Here is a 21,181-nt window from a genome sequence, read left to right as displayed (position 1 = left end):
GCTGCCTCAGGAGCAAAGCATCTTGCAGCTTAGATCAGTTTTGTCATTTTTTCCTGGCTTTTCATTAGTGTCCTGATTTGTATTCAGTCAGTATTTTCTTCTACTACTAAGTAATAAAAAAAAAGTGACAGCCAGGTGCATAATGGTCAATTCAGAAATGCAGTTGCTTACCTCTGCCAGGTTTCAAAGGAAGTGGTAAAAATGTCTATTGCTTCTACTAAAAAGGCAAGAAAACATATACATTGCGTGTGTGAAAGAGATGGGCACAGCTAGCAGTCGTCATGAGGTAATGGCAGCTGTAGTCACAACATGGCTGCCTCTGAAAATGGGCTGATTTGCGTAAGTATGACCACTCTACAGTTATTGCTCTACAATGAACATTCTCCTGGCTATTCCACTTTTTCCTTCTACATCTCAGTATCTTATGCCTCCTGACACAAACCCTGGCTGAGCGCGATCACAGGAAGCCTGGTAAATGGCAGATGGTTTTGAAACATGATAAATAAACCAGCAATGTTTTTCACCACCAGTAACCAAGGTGGTTGTCACTCTCTGAAGACTTTTCTTGATCTTGATTCTTGATTTCAATTTTCAGCCTAGTTGTGCTCTTTTGTACACTGTCTTATTTACAGAACAGGCAGATTAGATGGTTTGTGTAATTTTGTTTTATTTCTGTTAGCAAGGGCTAGTCCAATGCATAATGCCATAATAATAAATTTCATGAATTATGCAGTTGCAAGTAAGTGCCTATGTCTGACGTAAGCATTATTTTCTCCTTATCTTGTATAAATCTTTCAGGTATCCCTTCCAAGTTGCATTTAACTGGAGTACAGGTGTTTCAAGGGTCTGGGTGGCTGCCAGACCTCCAGAACTAGTCTATCTTTTAAGTACGTGAAGGTGTTCCAGAAGGCTCAAGCCATACTTCTGTACACGCCACATCACAGGGTAGGAGAAGCAGCTGGAGGTTCCTCACCACACAACACCCTCCCCCGACACAGTCGCCCACAGTACCTCTGTTCTGGAAGATGGAAACAGAATGGCTGTAATAGCAATCCTATTCTTAGTAAATCTGCATTTCAGTTTCTTGGTTTCACAGTACAGATACCGTTTGATCCTATTGCTCATTCTGTCACATGCTGGAGGACAGACATAGTTTCCAGTAGATCTGCTGCCTCCTTTCTCACAGTCAAGGGTATTTCCAACTTTTTCTTTGGACAGTTTTATGTCTGGCTAAGCCTCTGTGCTATTTGTTTAGGCGATAATAATGTAATTTTATGGCAAAACTGTCACAGATTCATGTACTTAAAGAACAGCTTCCAGATAATGGGAGATTTTAAGCCTCCTTATCACATCTTCATGGCCCATTGTGACCTGCCCTTTTGCAATCCCTAACAAATTGAGGATTACATCTCTTGACACCTGACGCCCCATGGCAAGCCTTGGTCCAGAGATTTTTGAAACTAAGTATTCCAGGATTACAAGAAGTTTAATGGTACCTGAAGTATTTGTATAAAAAGTACTTTTGACTGCATGTCTGACATCACTGTACTCCATATAGATGCTTTCTCAGATATTCTAGCTGTTCACCTTTTGTTGACAGAACCATAGAATTCCATTCAAAGTGAGGAATCTGTAGAACAGAATCATATAAACTGAGTGTCAACATTGGTATAAGCCACATACCATCTTACAGCAAAGAAAAGGCTCTCTGATATCTGTTGTTCTCCACTTGAAGATATTTTATCACCTGTGTCCTTCTAAAAGCTAGGCTTATTCTAATACTGAAAAGATTAATTTCTCAGCGTAAGATTCTTCTTCATGTAAGTAGAGTCAGTTTGCTTCCAAAAAGCAGCATAGTTGCAGAGATGTAAAGCAGATGCCCACGCAATACAGGCTATGACAACTCCATTACACCATCGCCCACCTTTTGAAACCCAAATCAAGAGAAAAATCCCAGGTCACTATAGTTTGTAATGTTAATGTATCAAACTGGAATGGTGTATCAGTAGCATAACATTTACTGTCCGGGCAATATGAGAAAGGATAATTATCCTGTTAAAAAACCAAAACCAACCTAACTTAAGCTTAAAGAAGGATTCTAGCTAAAATTAGAGTAGGTGAGTAATTATACATACAGGAGAATCTGCATTCATGAGCTTCCATTCCCCAAATGTTTCTATGCTGGTGGCTGTGAATTATCTCCAGCCACTAGTCTTCCTTGTCACAGCACTATCGCTGCAGCAGACAGACAGCACCCATATCCCATCTTGCAGCTGCCGTAACTGTCTCTCTATCACTCAAGGAGGGCATGCTCAATCTTTTTCTAGTGTAGAAATCTTTGGTGAATTGAACTGAAACTCGTTTCACTTTTTCTCCTTTACTCAGGCTACGTCGAGATTGCTAGTTTGCCTGCAGTAAGGTAAGACTGAGACCTTTTGATTTCAGTTTTGCTGCAGCCACTTTCAGAGAAGGTACAAGTTCTATGAAGTCCTTACACCATCTTGAGAACAGCTTGGAATTTCCTCCCTAAATACAAAAATTCCTCTCACCCAGTAGGTGCTTTTAACTATTAAAACTATCTTTAAATCTGCTGCAAGGAAAATGTATCAATCTGCACTATTGATACAACTCAGAAAGGACATAGAATATTGCTGACTGCTCACCTGAACTACCCGGTACCCCAGCATTTCCAGGTGTCGTTTTTTCAGTGCAGGTTCTCCTTTCAGGTGACGTGAATCTTTGCTAAAAGCTTTTGAATCAAGAAATTCCAAAGCAATTCTGCCAACAACAAAAATGTGCATTTACTTTCAGGTCCTACCTGAATAGCGAGAAGTGGTATTTCATTATTGATAGTTGCAGCAAGACTATTACTAGATAAACCTGACAACTCATAGAAAAAGAAAATTAAACAACTCCCTGAAACTAGCCAAAACATTTTCCTCATATTTATCTAGAGATACTTAAACTTCACATGATTTAGAAAAAGCATTTCTTCCCTGCATCTGTTCTTGTTCGAATGGCAAAAACAGCCAACCAGCATTTTCAAGGCTTACATTTAAAGAGGTGGGAGGAAAACAGTATTCCAGTCTCATGAAACACGTTTCCAGAATGCCCTGTCTGCCCTAGTGTACTGGGTCTGGCTGGGATGGAATTACTTTTCTTCATAGCAGCCTGTATGGTGCTGTGTTTTGGATCTGTGACCAAAACAGTGTTGATAACACACCAATATTTTGGCTATTGCTGAAGGGTGCTTGCACAGCATCAAGGCCTTCTCTGTTTCTCACTCTGCACCCACAGTGTATAGGCTGGCATGGGCAAAAGGTTGGGAGGGGACACAGCTGGAACCTCAGCTGGCCAAAGTGATATTCCACACCATATAACATCATGCTCAGCAATAAAACAGGGGGGAGTTTTTCCAAAGTAGCCATTGCTCCAGCATTGGTCTGCTGGTGGTGAGTGACTGCATTTGCATCAACTGTTTTCTTTTCCCTTTTTGTTTTTGTTCCCTCTTTCTTCTCTTCGCTTATTAAACTGTCTTAATTGCAACCCAGGAGTTTTTTTTCCTCGCTTTTGCCCTCCAGATTCTTTCCCCCATCACACTGCAGGGGAGTGAGCGAGCAAACGTGTGGGAGCTTAGTTGCCGGCTGGGGTCAACCCACCACACCTAGGAAGGCTAAACTTCATAAGGCTTTGGAAAAAGGAACAGAAAAATAAATAGCCTAGGGCTTGCAACAACCGTTTAGGACAGAAGCCTAAAAACCTCGTCTAAACTTGGAAGCTTGGAAAAGCTAATGTGCAAGAATTCGATGTACTAACCTCTGAGCTCCTGGTGGCAGAGCCTTTCTCCCTTCATCCTTGATGTCATGTCTCAAGTGTATTCCCTCCACATCATCCAAAGGTATATTCTGAGCCATATAGGAAAGAGGCTTTTTATTTTCATCCAGAATGCACTCAAAATCTGCGAGAAAACACAACAAACCTGTTTACTGACAAAAAGGTGAAAGAATTTGATCTGTACAGTGTTTACTTCTAGAAAAACTAAGTGATAACCATAATTAGAGATACCCAACATTATTTATATTATGCAGAACTTTTTAGAAACTGTATTATATACAGCAATTTCTTCTTTGCAGTATCTTGTGGCCACATGCCCAGGGGCTTCCTAATCTCGGTGATAACAGCGGTATCAGGGGTCTCCTTAACAATCCTTAGAGGATTAACTTCTCACCTATTTCATAGTAGTATGGTGTGAGAACAGATATTCTTGCATAATGGCTCCCTCCTAAGATCTCTATCAGCATTCTGTGAACGTGCTGTCGCAGTGGATTTATTCGGCTACTGCCTACAAAGACAAAATAAAGAATTCATACATCAAAACTTCCACAGCCAAAGTTTTGAAAATAGCACTTTGTGACACTGCATTTTTGACAGCCAGCCTACCGAATTAAAGCTTTTCCAGAGATCCCTGGTGTTATTCCATCATAATTCAGAGACAATGTGATCATCTTTTGGGTGGAAAGTTACAGGTGCCTATTAAGCATGAATTTCAAATCCAGACTTTCCATCCCAGGATTTTTCCCATTCACATACTACAAACACTTTAGTTTCAGGTTTCCCCTGTTGGATTTTGTTTGCTTTTATTCATACTTAGATACTTGTATGTACTTATTTTGCATCTATTACAGGCACACCACACTATCTGTCACTTCTCTGTCTGTTGCAGATTGTTTAATACCTTGCTCCATTAAACATCTTCGGTCTCAGAGATAAAGCAGCCGAGTTCGATGGATAACAAAGCAGATCTCCCCCATGAGAATTAGTGGAGGAGATACAGAGTTTGCATTAGCTGGATTTTCTGAACTGATCGCTATTCTTAAAGATCTCCGCTGCTACACTTGATCACTAGCCTACTTGTCCATCTCTCATCCTTGATGGATCTTGATTCTTCTGAGGAAGATGACAGCAGTGAGTTCAAAAGGAGGCAGCAAAAATGTTTACCTTGAAAAATTGAAGTCAAATGTTCAGTCTTGTAAGTGAAGCAGGGATCAAAGTGATCCATCTCCTCCAGTAGACAATCCTAATGATCCTCCTCCTGCCTCTCCATCCTCCATGCCATATACACTGTTTCTGTGTATTTAAATTTTATTTCTCAAGAAGAAATATCCCATCTCTATTACATTAATTCTCACGGGGATAACTGCTTTGCTATCTGTTGCACTACTAAGTGGTTGCACTTTTCAAGGACACATCCTCAGCAGATAGTGGGGTACACCTTTCTGAGCTTCTATTGTGTGCTAGTGTCAACATACAGTTTTAGAAGAAGCATCTAGCAGACTGTTGAAAATAGACTATTACTAGTAGTAAGGGCAGCTTTTCCTCTCCTAAATTACTTACTGTTACGGAAGACACGCTGGCAGTAGTGCTCATGAAACCAAGGGATGTGAAACTCTGGGCATTCCAGACAGACTGCTCTGTTCAATTTCATGAGGCGCGAGCGGACTCTCTGCTTTAGGGTATCAGGCAGGACTGAGTTAAACAAAATAAAAAGGTGTGAACTGAAATGTGAAAAATCCAGCACACTGAACTAAATGGCTACCTCTGAATTCTTTACTAGAGATGCGAATATCTGTATACTATGGCATTTATAAAATTCATGCTGCAGAACCTTAGAAAGGTTCTCAAAATCCCTGAGGAAAAAATGAAAAATAACAGTTTTGCTCAATATTAAGAACAACAGCAAGACAGAAGAAAGAATCAATTTAAACTCTATTCTACCATTTAACTTTTAAAGAAGTGGTTTAAGGCAAAATGGCAACAGTACATTGATAGCAAACAATGTACAGGTAGAGAGGAAGGAAGCAGTCAGACAAACACTCAGTCTCCTATTTAGAGACGAGACTGGTAGGACTCATTTCTTGCAGACAAGAATCCCACATTATTTCTTGAGCTTTGTGACTATTTCTAGTAATAAATACCACACTCAGGTAATTCTATTTCAAATAAAATTGAAGAATTATTAAATACTGAGTGCAATAAGTTGGCTATAAAATTTGTTTTAAATGAGCTTCTCTCATCTGCAATACAAGTCTGTACTTATAAAGCAAAGCACAAATTTTTGTTCATCCCTTCCCTTTTAGCACTCAAATAATGACTAGATTATACAGAGGGATCTTTCCAGAAAACTGAATCGTTTAAAGAGTAATTCTACTTCTCAAGTCATATATAGGTCCACAATTCCATTTTATGCCAAATGCTACGTAATCAAATTCACCAGAGAGCTAGATATCTACCTTCAAGTTGAGCATCCAGTTTGCTTAGGAAAGAAACATTAAATATCCTCGTTATCAGAACTGGAGGAAAATACCCAGCCACTGCCAAAACATGACCAAGCAGCACCAAGTGGTGAGTTTCAAAACAACCTTTAAAAACCAGACAAAAATCCATATTAACACATGACAAAGTTGAAAGGATTTGCAATGCCCTCCCCCTGGCCTCCCAAATCAAGTTTCTCTCTTAACACACTAAATGAACACACAGGCAGATTAAGGACTACCTCTGCTAACTGCACCAAGGTGTAAGGTAACTCTTGCTAGGTCTTTGCAGGAGGAAATTAGTTAGTCTTAAAAAAAGTTAAGTCCACGATATTTCAGTAGACAGCAAATTTTCACAGTTCTGTGAGGCTGTATCATCAGTCAATCAAAAAAAGTCTCTACACATTTCCTCTACAACTTAGCCATTTCTTTGTGATGAATCACAAAATGTATCCTGTCCCCAAATGATGATTCCTTGGGGAATGCCACAATTCTATCCAATGACAGCACAGCAAATTAATCAGAATTTTCACCTGCTTTTTACTATGCTCAAGATACCTTGCTAGTCCCTTATCAACAGTTATTTTTGAAGGATGAAATGAAGCTAGAAAACCCAACAGAAGCATACATTGAATCTTTGTCGTGGTTTAACCCCAGTAGGCAGACTATTAGTAGTAACATACAGAAACACTTTTTGCTTTGCTTAAAAAAAAAAAAGCCATTCTATTCCCATTTTTACTCAGTACAAATAATATCTTCCAATGATACTCATTTATTTGGTGTCAGAATATCTTTCTCTAATGCACTTACTCAAATTAGAAGTAAGATGTTGGATACAACTCTCAAAGAACTCTTCATTGGCAGGAGGGTCATAATTCACAACAGAGAAAAGGAAAAGAATAAAATAGATTTCAAAGGGGTGGATCTGCAAAAAAAACATCCTAAATTAAGTCACTGCAAAATATCCTAATAATGCTTTACAATAAAAAAAGAGTTTTATAATTCATTCAGAATTGGGAGATTTAAGACTAGAGGAGTTATTTCCTAATTTTTTTTTTTTTGTCAACTTTTCCTGGAGAAAAATATTAAAAAAATAAAATGCAGAAATCATTAAAATTGCAGCTATGGCTAAAACTTAAAATCTATTTCATGTAGATGATCCAAGTGTTTCTGTACACTTAGACTTTAAGAAGCTTTTAAAAAGGCTTCCCATTAAATGCTCTTAAAGAAACTAAACTGTCATAGAAAAAAACCAAAGATCTACATAAGTACCTGCCTGAGAAGGAGAAAAAAAAAGATAGCAAGAAAACACGGTAATTTTGACCAAAAAGACAGGCTATTGGGGAAATCCCCACAGGAATGAGAAATGTAAAAATATACACCGTGTGATGTGACAATTTGTAAAGAACTGAAAAAAAATTATTTAAGATGGTCAAATGTAAAGCTGAACACAAAGGATTATATTATTAGGTCAGTGTTGACCTAACACTGACTGAACAATAAAATAAGAAAGGAAAATTAAAGAGAAGTGCAAAATAATATACATGGAAGCAAAACAGCTTTGAGTGAATAAAGAAAAAGATGAGCTCCAAATCAGGCACACTGAAGAAAACTCTTAGAAACACAGTGTGGATTGTGCTCTGAAACACATTAACTACTAACCTGTCCTTTCTTACTGAATAACTTACACAGTAGGTAGAAAGAAAAACTGCAATACCTTGTCTATATTTTCAACAGTCACAGAAGCTATTCTGTCAAGTAATGAAGGACAACGGTGGTTTGTTTTTATGAGAAAAAAAGACAACTGTAATACATTTGCCCATGTTATTTGGTCTATCAAGCGTTGACATATGGCCATAGTTTCCTCACTGAGGACTTCTGCAAACCACTCTCCATTCACATGTGTAAGTTCTTCCAACAGAAGATTTAAGTTGTTGGCTTTCTGAAGCCTCTGAAATCCACAGTCATTTAGTTTTTGCAGAAGCTTTACACATAGCTCAGAACTGTTTTGCCAGTGCAACTGGTCATAATGATTCCATTTGACAACAGCTGTAGCAATGCAATTCAAATGATGGAGCCTGCATTGAGGCAGAACTGCCGCTGCTTTGTTTATAATGATTTCCTCCACTTGAAAGGAAGGGAGCATGGCCAGAACACGAATTATTGCAGCAGTGTCAGCAGGTATGACACTAGATTTTAAAAAACTGGAAGAGAAACAGAAGTAAACAGACCATCAGTACTGACAAAGTGCAAATGTTTAAAAAAACCAAATAAATTACATGCATGAAAATTCTATTTTAAAAGTCAAAAGCTGCACATCAAATATAAAATAAGTAGAATATTAATGACATGGTAGAAATTCACACAGTTAGTGACTACCATCTTTTTTCATTGAGATTAACTTCTTCTAACTTATTCAAAATTGAAAGAGGGAAGACGGGGAACATCTCAGTCAGCTGGTGAGGCTGATAAACACAGAAGTCCTTAGTAAGGGCAGAAGGTCCGCCTTTGTTAATGGAACCTGTGGGTTTCTGGGCCAGGATAATTTCTGTCCGGGGGAGCACCAGGTTCTGAGGTGCCTGAGGAACATGAAGGCATCATCCACAAAAAACATGTACAGCCAGGGCACTGCATTCCTATAGAGGCTGAGCAATGGAAGCAACAGTGACAGATCTCTTCTCCTGCGATTCCAGAAACGGTTTCCCTTTCTATGTTGCAACTGTACAAGCCTGAGAACTAACTAGACAGTTCTTCAATCAAAAGAAGAGTACTTCAGCTTCACACTTTCACTTGTCCCAACCATGGCATTCTTACTGTATATTTTTCATTACTTGTTCCTTCAAACATCAAAGACGACATTAATACCTACCCTTCCTATAAAGTACCAATCAAAATTTCCAGTTCAATGTCATTATATTGCAGCGGTCAAGGGGCGAGGGGCAAAAAACCCCCTATTTTTAAGTTATCATATCTATTAGCAGATACTATTGGGTCTATAGTCAAGACAATAGCCACTACCTATCCTCTGATTTACATGTCTAATAGAATCAAATACTTTTAACAGTTTGTTACTTCATATTTTACAGAAACAAAACAATTTAACATCTTAGCTTGTTATTTAAAATATTAAGTAGACAACTGCTTAATACTTAAAATAGCTACATTTCCAAGAATACACACTTACCCAAATAGCAACATTTTTAGTTTGGCAAACAGCTCCAGATTGTGGCAACGCAACACCACCAAGTACTGCGCTAACTTTACCAACTGTAATACATGATAGCTATCCAAGTGTTTGTGGAGAACAGAAGCCATTCTGAATACAAAGAGAAAAAGATGACATGGTATTGTGCTAATACAGAAGATATTGCAAAACCCATCACGCCACATGAAGAAGGGGTGTCCCATGGTGCACAGTACCTAGGTGGAGGGTTGCACACACCTGCACTCCTCTTCATCCCAGTTTTGACAGTGTTCCACTAAGACACAGCAGCCTCTCTCCACTTAGTGAATTGCAAAATTAAAGCCTTCATCACAGCAAACCAGCTACTTCACTCTAATAATTTCTGTTGCAGATTTTACAACCAGTTAAATGTAGAGTGGACCAAGAATGTTGTCCTGGTTTCGGCTGGGATAGAGTTAATTTCCTTCCTAGTAGCTGGTACAGTGCTGTGTTTTGGATTTAGGATGAGAACAATGTTCATAACACACTGATGTTTTAGTTGTTGCTAAGCAGTGCTTACACTAGTCAAGGACTCTTCAGCTTCCCATGCTCTGCCAGGTGCACAAGAAGCTGGGAGGGGGCACAGCCAGAACAGCTGACCCAAACTGGCCAAAGGGATATTCCATACCATATGACATCATGCTCAGTATATAAACTGGGGGGAGTTGGCTGGGGGGCAGCAATCGCTGCTCAGGGACTGGCTGGGCATCAGTCTGCAGGTGGTGAGCAACTGCATTGTGCATCACTTTTGTTTTGTATATTCTTTTATCATTATTATTATTACTATTTTCTCTTCCTTTGCTGTCCTATTAAGCTGTCTATCGCAACTCACAGGTTTTACTTTTTTTTCTGATTCTCTCCCCCATCCCACCAGGGCAGCGGGGGGAGGGTGAGAGAGCAGCTGTGTGGTACTTAGTTGCCGACTGAGGTTAAACCACAACAAATGGGATAAACTATCACAGCATCACCAGCTTCAGCATCACTGTACTCACTTATATAATAGTGGTTGCTACAACTATGTTGGTCTAAAGCTGCAAGAGGTGGCTAGATTTGTAGGGAAAGATAATACCTTAAGACCTTCTTTAGACAGTGAGATTAAAGGAGAAAAAGCATGAATTCACCTGGTCTTCCCTTTAATACCACTCTGCTCCATAGTACTACTTGTCCTTTTTCTTCCAAGGATCTGTTTGATTCATACAACTACATTCACTCCCGTTATTGCTCACAACCTGCATTTAACTCTGCTGCATCTGTGACATAATTGATGCTACATCTTCTGTGCCCAAAACCTCAACTGCTTTTCCCTTCATTGGGGGGGGGGGAGTATTACCTCTCCCTACCTTGCCAAGATATTACCTCTCCCTATAAACAATGTTGAGTTTACAACTGCAGAAAATCTGGCCCAGATTCTTAAAGACACAAGAATTAATAATTTGAAGTAGGGCACAATGACTTTTGAAGAAACAATTCACATCCATAACAGGATCTCCTAGGTAGGACACATTCTCTGCAACTTACTATATTCTCATTTGTCTCACCAGTTTACAGTAATTGTTAGAGGCTAGGATCATATATTTGTAAACAAGCAAAAAATTTTATTATATTAACTTGGTAGAGGTTGAAATGCCCTTCTATGAAATTCCTAAATTGCCTCAATTACTTCTGGGTCAAGCTGTGATATTCTAAAATCTGTAATAGCTAATTATATATAGTGAATATGCATTTGTGTGTAAGTGACACACTCTACACTCCCAACTTACTGGATATTATATATTTTTCCATACTAAATGGAAGTAGTTTACCTAGAGAATACAACTTCTTAGTAGTATCAAAAAAATTACTTTTTGAGTAGATAAGAATTTCTGCATTTCATTTTCTGCATCGTCTTCAGTATTACCAATACTTGGTGACTGCTAAATTCTTCTGCCATGCGCACTGCGGTTACTAGCAACCTAAAGAGGAAAAGAAAATATTTATTTTCCAAAGAAAAACAGTTGAAAATCTCCAGTAAAGATGGCAGCCATTTTCTTTGGCTAGGAGGGAAAGAACCAGTAGACTACTTCAGGAAATACAGGAAAATAAATTCCCCCAAACTAGAGACCTTTGTTCTGCGGACCCTTTTTCTAAACAGTTTATCTGTATGGCACAGATAAAGAGATGTGAATGTGTTAGATCAGTACATATTGCTCTGATGCTAGAAACCAGTGAGTCCAACAATTCTGAAAGTAGACAAGAAGTAGGGAAGGTACTCTAAGACACTGAACAATTCATGATCAATCAGCAAGCTACAGATAACAGAATCAAACATGAGTTGAACTGGTTCTGATGCAAATAAAGCCAATGACTTTTTCTACCTCGCACAGTTTTTTACCAAAAATAAAATAAATTAAAAAAAAACAACCTATGAAAAGCTTTTGGAACTGTCAGCTATGGCAAAACCAACACAGGCTTGCAGTATATCCAGATCTCTGAATAGAGGCAAATGTTCATGAAGAAAAGTCTGAAAATATGACTAATTGTAATTAATACAGCAAATTCTGCTTAAAACTGCAGACTTTGAGAGACCCATGACTAATACCACTCCCAAATAGGATTTTGTAGCACAAGAGAAACAGGCAGAGAAAAATCTGCCACACAATTCTATGCCCTAACTGCTAAACAAATGCTGAAGTATTCCTTGCTAATGACCTTTCATATAGAATAGGATGTACAGCAGACTGGATAGGACAAGACTCAGGCTGTTTCAGCTACTGCCAGTCTTAAAAAGGAAAAAGCAACACATATCACTGTATATATTTCTCAGGGGAAAGACAGAAAGTTTTTTACTACCATCCACTGTGAAAGGAAAGCTGTAGCGTGAGACAGAGCTACAAGATGGCCTCGCGTAACAGCATTCACATACCCCTTGATTACTGGATCCAGCTTTCTGTGCAACTGTTGTAAGACAAACTGCTAAGACAGTGTTTCCATAATGAAGTGATACATTGCTACAAAGTTACAACTAGGAAACCTAATGCTCAGCTCACAGATAGGCTCAGAAATTCCTCCAAACACTGGTACATTTTTAATTTCTGTGCAAGACTACCTATATATCATAAATAAGACAAAACTGTTAATAAACTTACCTTTCTCTTACCCTGGATCCTGCCATAGGCCCAAGAGTAAAAAATAATTTTGCAAAGGTTTCAGGATCATAATAATCATCTATAGTCTCAGACAGCAGCTGTTTAGCAACTAAGTGGAATTCAGCATTGTCAAAACCCAGCTGCTCGTACAGTCCAAAAATAAGACTAATACTGTGTATATCAAGACGAGAGGCACTTTTAATGAAAATCTTGTTGCATTTTTCTAGCAATGGATGATATCTCAGTTTTACATTTTGAAGAAACTGTAGTATTCTTTTGGCATAGTTGAAGTGGACTTCATCCTTTTCTTCCAAGAGCTGTCCAGCCTTGTGTAGTAGTCGATCTCGAAAACTCTGTGAGATAACATCAGATATGCTGATCATCAAAACTGACAAGATCCTAAAAAATTCAAAAGATTTTACACTTACACATTGAACATGGTAAGTAATACATTTTAGAGTTCTTAAATAAACTACTCAAAGAAAGGAACGTCAGGGTGTTGCTGACTTCTGCATAAAAAGGAATTTTAAATCTAATACAGAAAAACCAGATGAGCAAAAAACATTTCTCCTACTAAAGTCAAAATTCTGCTTTCAGTGAATTTCTGAAACGATTGGGATTTTTCAACCATCCCTTACAAAGTTGTATGCGATGAAAGCGTTTGCCTAAGGCAAGACCCTGATTTGCCTGATTCAAATTTGCAAAAAGATCTTTAATGTTCAATGGAAACTGAAGAAATCCAAACAATTCTCAAATGACAGAATGGGGAGAAGAGTCATTGTCACTCCTAAAGAAAGAATCCCTTCCTAAGGGAATAAAACTCATGACCACAGGGAGAGTAATTTCTGTAAAGAAATGCAGTCCCATTCAATGAGTTTCATAAGCAGGCTCCTCACATGCGCAAAAATAAGTGTTGGGACTGCTGGTGCTGTATAAAGCAGAAAAAAGGAAGAGCAGCCTTTGCTGTAACGGCCCAGGGGGAACAGAGGCAAAAAGAAGCTTGGACTTCTTTGACTAAGGCTGGTGATTTTAATATTAGGGTAATGCACTAGGCGAGCTAGCAAGAGAACTGATTAATTCAACTTGACAAAAAAAAAAAAAATGCTCTGAAGATAAATAAAAATAACATTGCTTTTAGACTCCTTATTGCTATTCACAATAGTATACTAAATCCATGTCATAGTAGAGAAACTATCAATGTCAAGGAAGAAAAACATCTTCTGGTGAGTCAATAGCCTCTAAATTCTCAAAAAAGTCCATGTAAAATTTAGAATCAGGATAAAGCAATATCTGCTGGTTTTCCACTGTAAGTAGAATCTTAGTTTTAATTAAGTGTTTAAATTGGCTATAGAGAAATTCTTCGCAAAATCATTGGGAAAATGCATTCACCTAAGCAGACCTGTCCATGAAAATCAACGCACGAATACAAATCACCTCTTTCCCACAAACCCCAAACTGAAGAAAAGCAACCTCCAGTTGAGAAAAAGGGAAAGCGTTCAGCAAAGGCAGCCCCATAATTGTGACATATTGCTTCTCCTGCTACTCAGTTTCATTCTGACACTTACCTTATATCCTGTATAGAATTCAGTTTCATGTCCACAATATGAGCTACTTTGCCAATTACGGGACTGAAATGTCTGCGTTGCTTGTATAAACATAGTGCGAATTTAGACAGAGCTGGCAAACTAAGCCTGCCAAGACATCAAAGACAGACACAGAATATTTACCTTTTATTTCTAGTGAATAACTAAAGACAAAAATCTACTTCAACAATTATATAAAAGACAAGGTTATATTCAAATTACAAAACAAGGAAACAAAATATCTAAGCATTTTCTATTTGGTCACCTATAGCGATACCTTGGACTTTGCCAAAACACCTAGGTATTTCATATTAAAGCATATTGTGCATATGGAACTCTACAAAAATCAGAAGTTCTTCATTTAACCAGACCAGCGTAAGAAATCTATAAAGATTACATTCTCAAGCAATGACGTGAAATAGCTAAAATGAGTAATTTATTACCCGAATGTCATTTTGTGTTCAAGCTACACTGAATTTATTTACTTGTCAAGATGCCCCAGGTGTTAAGCTGGGAGAGGCAATTCTGTGATGCTGGTGCCAAGACTGACACTAGCTTCTGCCATTAACCTGAGATTAAAGGACGAAAATTACAATATAAAAAAAAAACCACAAAAAACCCCCAACAAAAAACAATAAAAAACTGCACAAAGGGAAAATGTTGATGTTTTAATACAAAAGGTTTTTACTAAAATTGAGATGAGCAGGGTTCTAACAACCATTTAAGAGTTGGACAGCAAGCACTAAGATAAAACTGTAAATATTAAAACCTGCAATTTACTTCAAACGTGTAAGTCTACATAGACGATACATTTCAAAATCGGTGGCGATCCAGGTTGTTGCATTATCTGAATCTCTCAAGCATTTGTGTACCAAAGTCCATCAATATTCAAAGCCTCCAAATGTATAGAAATAATTTCCAAAACTTTCAAAAATACAACTGACATCTAAAATACTCATATAATGTTTAAAACATGTTGTAAATACTCTTTGAGAACTCTGTGTAGCCTCAGGTGAAGCAAATCACGCTTGCAACTTATACCTTTCACAAAGCATAGCAGTACAGTACTTGCCTTTCTAATCTTTTCCATGCTTCTGTGACAAGCACTTCTGCTAGAGAATCATGGTCTTCAACATTGAGCCTTCAGAAGACATAATAGTTTGAAGTTTGCTTCAAAAGTTATAAACAGATTATAAACATTTGTGCATCAATAATCATAACTCCATTTACTGGGAGTGCAAAACAGATCAGTTCTGCCTGCATCTCAAAAACTGAGGCACAGGACGTTAAGTTGTCTGTGTCACACAGTCAGAGTACAGAAGCTGGGACAGGGCAGTCTCCCAATCTCCTTATAGGATGGCTTTGTAGTCAAAATTCCATCTCTTTTTATTACCAAACACAAAATGTATAGATGTGGAATTCAACATAATGCTGCTTACCTCAGAATACTATATAGGGTGTCCACTACGGCCTCATCTTCCATGTGTTCCGCCTTGTTTTCTGCTAAAATGCAAAGGGTAAGAAACTGGGAGTGATTTCTTATATAGTCACTAGTCCTTAAGAGAAGCGGCTTCTTCTTTTGCAATTGCCACAGCATGTTCAATGCAATTCCCACATGTTTTTCAGAAAGCCTGGCCTTGTTCCTTCCAACAAGGCTGAACACTTCATCTTCATGGGTGCAGCTATTTATCTGGCTCAAAAGCAGATCACTACTCAGAGTCCGAGCTTGGTAATGTCTCAGTGTAAACAAGCAAACCTGCCTCAAACAAAACATTTTTCTATGCCTACCAGCTATCTTTAAAGTGTCCAGAAAGATTCTTTCACTTTTCACAGTAACCCATGTTGTTACAAAGAACAAACTCAAATATTTCAAAAACAGAAGATCATTTTTCTTTCATCCTGTATGGTCACTGTATTAAGAAGAATTCAATTCTGAGGCACCTGTAAAATGAGATAGAATTAAAGCAGTTAAGTACAGTCATAACTACCAGCTAAAAATCAACGTCTCTACCTTTTAATGTTCTGAGTAAGGTAAGCTTGAGAAGAACCTGCAGCCTGGATTCTCCTCAGAGAAGCTCCCAACAGTGAACACTGACATGCTCACAAGCACTAAGAAAAGTTAGTCCACCCGGTAAGTTTTCAGATTTAGAAACCTGCCTTTAAAAGGCACATGTGCTATCATGCTACTACTGAGAAGGCAAAGCTGAGCTTTTTGACATGCAGGCACTACATGACAAAGTCAAGTGAAGCTTGCTCTCACTAGGCCACTCCATAACCCCAAACTGGGGTCCAGGAACTGCCAGAAAATACAACTATTGGTGGTAAAAGGAAGTGAGATGGCAAGAGCTCCTGAGCTGGCATCACTGGATTCCTCTGGCTCTATATGTGCATCCATCCCACACTGATATCTACTGTATCCTATCTATGAGCCTCTCCCAGAGTTTCCTTTCCACTCTGCTCTCTTTAGTATGTGGCCTATGTCTTGTAAACACATGAATATTTTGGTATATGGCTTCTAGTCAGGAAGGTTGACCACCTTTGTAATATAGCATATTGATCAGTCACAACGCACCAGCTGAAATCACCCACTGCACAAAAGAAAAGCAACCTAATTCCCCAAATTATAGTGGAAGCTACAGCCTTATCTATTGAAATTTGGCAAGTATTAATTTGTTTTCTTATATGCCCCCCAGTTTGTACACAGTGCTAACAACTCTGTATTCTACAACCTACAAAACTGGTTCCAAGCTGCGGAACACAAACCAGTGGTGGTAAATGTCATGGTACACCTTAGCTCAGAGATCATGGAAAACTCTAGAAGTCTTGCTTTAGGAGATATAATCATTAACAACAAAAATTATCAACATACCATACCTTCAGCAAACTTGAATGCTCTTCAACTGTAGGCATGATTCCATCAGTGTAACATTATCAAGGCGATGGCAGCAGCACGCACTAAGTCTACCAAGAAAAAAACTTATTTGAGCAGTCTATGTAAGGTACTGAAATCATTCCACAAAATTGGATATATCTGGATTTCTTTTGATGTCTGCACAATCAGCTTCAGAGAATAAAAAGTCATATGACATACTGTACTACAGTGCTGTTGCTGACACTGGGGCAGATACAAGGAAAGCTAAAATGAAGTAATTTTAATTTATGGTCTGTTAAAATAGGAAATGTTTTCTTCCCTATGCAAAATGAAAGCATACAAAAATAAAAGGTACAAATTTTCCAGATACTATGTATTAAGTACCTTTTGTAACAACAATTCGCTTTATAGTCCCTTTTCAGAGACTGCTTTTATTGCTTCTATTTGTTCCATACGATAGTTGTCTTTACAAAGAATTTATTCCACTTTATCACTGAGAAAAGTTGTATGACATTATTTATTCCATGTAATCTCCATAAAAAGTATTTTTGGCTTTTCCCTCTTAGTACACAACGACATGTTTTTAGAAGTTGCTGGGACTTCTTATGAGATTTTATAATGTCTATTAAATAAGCTAAAATACAGATCAAAGGTTGGTCAAGCCACTGTTAAATCACAATCTAGTAATCTTCCACAAAGTCTCAAGTACTAAATTAACCACATTTACCAGAGCATTTGGCAATTTTTTTACTCCACAGATTTTCCAGTTAATTAAAAATACTTTTTCTGTTCCCTTTTGCCACGTAGATAGAGCAAATCAGATAGAGTGACATTAATTAAAAACAGAAGTGATTGACTGTTCCACCAACAGCTTCTAAGCAGAAGCCGCAATACAGAGTTACCAGAACTATTGAACTATACAAACTACCTAGTTTAAAGAGAGGAAAAAAGCATTTCCCCTCTAATGACGTGACAGTAAAGTACAGCTTGAAAACCAGCACAAATTTTTAACCTTTTTGTATGACCATGTCAGGAGTCCAAGCTGCAAATCAACAGTTGTTTTTTTTTTCTTAATCCTGTTTTAGAGAACTAAGACAGCATCAGACAAATACCTTTAAGAGAATACTGACATATTTAAACTTGTTTTTAAGATTTCATGTACTGTATTAAAGAACATTAAGCAAAGGCTTTTTAGTGTATTTTTGCCTTGCTTACGGTTCCTCTATTTTCCTATGTCTACCTGATGGAAAAAATGTTACAATATCAATTCACATTTACTCCCCACAGTACTGGCAAGCTAAGCTGCCAGAAGACAGGATGAAGTAGATACCTGAAGAGAATATAAAAACTTCAGGCTCAAATAATTTCTTTGTAAGCCCAGGTAATACATCCTTTCCCCTTCTTGTGCTGCAGTGGACCTTGCATGCCCTATCCTAAAGACTGGGAACCAGGATCTCTATCTAAAACAGTCTGCAGGAAGTTTCCAAATATTTCTCCTTCTGGAAAGTATTTAGGAGATGCAAGTGATTTACCACACACTCGTATGCAATTTTAAATTGTAATTAATTATAATGTCTTATAAAAAGGAAATCAATAGGAAACGTTGGAGGTTTTGAAACTTACAAATACATAGATTAAAAATAGGAAATTTGTATCTACTTGAAGAACTATTTCTAAAGTGTTCTACTTACCATGCAAAATATACACTAAAAGGACAAGAAATTCTTTAAAATCATTTCCTATCAGTTGAAACACACTAAGCATTTTCAAGGCTGTATTACAAACTACAGGGAGCCAAGAAGTCTTCCACAAAGGAGAAAACGCGGACACCCGCCACTCCCCAAGTATAAGAAGTATTAAAGATTTAAGTAACTAAGTGTTAAGAGAGCTGCTTGTGCAGTATAGAGTGTTTTTCACCTGTCTGCCAGAGTCCCCTCAGTTTTCGTGAGCCATGCCGTGAGCAGTACAACATCCCTGTCACACGGGTACCAGCAGCGGCCTACCTCGTGTCCTGCCTTCGCCCCGCGCCGCCGGGGCTGCCTCCGTGCCGCGCTGCTGCCGAGTCACCCGCGGAAAGCCCGCCTCCTCCTTTCCTGCGGGGAGAATCTGACCCAGAAGCGCTTCAGAATCAGCGGGGGAAGGGGCCGAGCCGCCACACAGCCCTCAAGGCGGCCAGGGCGCTGCTGCCCCCCACCCGCAGGCAGGGGGAAAACCGCAGCGTCAGGCTCGTTTCCCGCCACCGCCCGGCGCTCCCTCGGCCACGTTTAGCCCAACGGTGGCCGCATTAAGCGCGTGCGCTCTGGGAGAAAGAGGGCACTGCCATGCTCGGCGGGAGAAAGCTCCGGGCCCGGCCCCCCGGAACCGACTCGCTCCGCCGCGGCCTAGCCGGCCCTCCCCACCGCGGGAGGGGTCCCGGGCCCTAGCCCTCCTACGCGCGCGTACTGGCAGCCGCCGCCGGCGTACAGCAGAAGAGTGGCGCTGCCCGGGCCGTGCCCCAGCCCGCCCTCTTCTCATGCCTGGCGGAAAGGTAGCGGCGGCCTCTGAGGGACGGCCCGCGGGGCTCCCTGTGCGCCTGGGGAGGGGTTGGCGGCGGAGCGGGCGCCGAGGCAGGGCGGACAGCCCTGCGGGGCGGGCGGCGGGCAGGGCCCAGCCGCCGGCAGGCCGAAGCCGCGGCCCCGGCTTTCGGCCCCACGTGTGCGCCGGCGGGGCGCGGGATGCGAGGTGTCTGTTAGCGCTGGCTTAAGCGAGGGCTATTGAAACGGCAAAGTCCAGCACCCAGCTAGGTTAAATAAGAAAGCAAAGGAATTGGTGTCGTCTGCACAACTTTTGAGACGTCCCTGCGCCCGCAGAACACAATCTGAGAAGTCCTTAGCTTACTTTTTCACAAGACCCTTCCTGCATTCAAGCCACAGATGGATAGTGCTCACTCAAAGCAAGCGCATGGTTTAGCTTCAGCACTCCATGTGCCACTGCACTGTTATTCACTGAGCATATGCCCCAAGACAGAGCATTTCCCGTGAGCTGAGATGTCAGGAAATGTAGGGAGAGAGGGGGAAGTCCAGCCAGTTAGACCTTCCAAAGGAAATAATAAAGTTCCAAGGTCATCTTCATTATTGAGGTCATATTAATAAAGCCAACATTTATATAACACATTCTGAGGAGGAAAAAAGCCTTCCCTGTCTAGAAAAATCACAAAGGGACTGAAGTTCGGAATGGTGAAGTTCAAGTGTTTGGCTTCACTGTACTGGAATTAACGTTACTTTATTTTACATTGTAATTCTTTTACTCTTTGCAAAAAAAAGTTAAAAATGTGTGAGTTCTGGAACACAAATCTAACATATGTTGCAACATGTATACTGCTTATGTTGTATGCATATAGCTCCAGGTCATCTTTCTGGACCTTTTCTCACCACCATTGATAATAACAAAGACATTTAGATAGAATGATAACAATCTCAGATTGTTCTAAAATTCTTTCTAAAATCACAACCAGGACTATTACCATGACCAGTTTTGACTAGCTGTTTTGCAGCTGTCTATCAAAGGTTTGTTTTTTTTACTTTTTGTCTGTTGTTGATCGTACGTGTACCTCATATATTGGCTGCCTATGAATATGGAACTCAAACTCATAAAGTAGCCTCTATTTTATTTATTATAGGTCAGTAGTGTTTTAGAAAAACAGCATGTAAAATTTTTAACTGGATTTATAACAATTTTTCTAACTGTAAAATTTGTAACTGGAATAGCTGCTGTACCCTTCTGCTAGCAAATCCAGATCGCCTTAGTTACAGTCTACACAGGTATGCAAATAACAGAGTGAGACCCAAACCCTGTCAGGTGATCTCGAAGGGTGGCACTTACCTCTTTCAAGAATCTCAGGCCTTCTGCAAACTCACATAAGAACTCCACGGCATCTGATCTCCCACTTTAGAGAAAAACTATTCCACATTCATATTAAGAAGACTTCTGCAAATCATATGGATTTTTCATTTACAAGATGGTGAACTTTTTACTTTTGACTTCTCAAGTACCTTTGGATGAAATCAATTAATAATGCCTAAAACAAA

At 39.3% G+C, this 21,181-nt stretch overlaps 1 protein-coding gene across 6 annotated transcripts; it reads right to left on the bottom strand.

Annotated features, from left to right (window-relative positions):
* Nucleotides 1–647: 647 nt before the first annotated feature.
* On the bottom strand, nucleotides 648–20,031 carry FASTKD1 (FAST kinase domains 1). 6 transcript variants are annotated; one of them, XM_076342658.1, is made up of 17 exons: nucleotides 19,992–20,031; nucleotides 19,118–19,220; nucleotides 17,117–17,203; nucleotides 15,682–16,183; nucleotides 15,315–15,383; nucleotides 14,225–14,350; nucleotides 12,660–13,058; nucleotides 11,376–11,486; nucleotides 9,496–9,627; nucleotides 8,029–8,515; nucleotides 7,122–7,236; nucleotides 6,291–6,419; nucleotides 5,395–5,526; nucleotides 4,229–4,342; nucleotides 3,817–3,958; nucleotides 2,664–2,778; nucleotides 648–1,630 (listed from the first exon to the last, which is right to left on the bottom strand). In XM_076342658.1, exons 4-17 carry the CDS (start codon nucleotides 16,014–16,016, stop codon nucleotides 1,541–1,543), a joined length of 2,496 nt encoding a protein of 831 aa, XP_076198773.1. In that variant the 5' UTR covers nucleotides 16,017–16,183; nucleotides 17,117–17,203; nucleotides 19,118–19,220; nucleotides 19,992–20,031; the 3' UTR covers nucleotides 648–1,540. The 6 variants fall into 6 exon arrangements, with proteins under 6 accessions (XP_076198773.1, XP_076198776.1, XP_076198775.1 ...); XM_076342661.1 differs by lacking the exon at nucleotides 19,992–20,031 and having other exon boundaries at nucleotides 648–1,018; nucleotides 1,497–1,630; nucleotides 19,118–19,457; XM_076342660.1 differs by lacking the exon at nucleotides 19,992–20,031 and having other exon boundaries at nucleotides 17,112–17,203; nucleotides 19,118–19,457.
* Nucleotides 20,032–21,181: the final 1,150 nt, after the last annotated feature.

This window comes from Aptenodytes patagonicus, chromosome 6 (assembly GCF_965638725.1).
Source record: "Aptenodytes patagonicus chromosome 6, bAptPat1.pri.cur, whole genome shotgun sequence".
Lineage (NCBI taxonomy): Eukaryota > Metazoa > Chordata > Aves > Sphenisciformes > Spheniscidae > Aptenodytes > Aptenodytes patagonicus.
This window is presented reverse-complemented; position numbering and strand designations above follow the sequence as displayed.

What these genes read in the sequence shown, in the direction of transcription:
- FASTKD1 (XM_076342658.1), bottom strand. Translation starts at nt 16,016, where the DNA reads ATGTTTTGTTTGAGGCAGGTTTGCTTGTTTACACTGAGACATTACCAA. An exon ending in ACCCTATATAGTATTCTGAG is followed by an intron (nt 15,384 to 15,681) that starts GTAAGCAGCATT and finishes TGTCTTCTGAAG; the next exon opens with GCTCAATGTTGAAGACCATG. An exon ending in AATTCTATACAGGATATAAG is followed by an intron (nt 13,059 to 14,224) that starts GTAAGTGTCAGA and finishes TGAATTTTTTAG; the next exon opens with GATCTTGTCAGTTTTGATGA.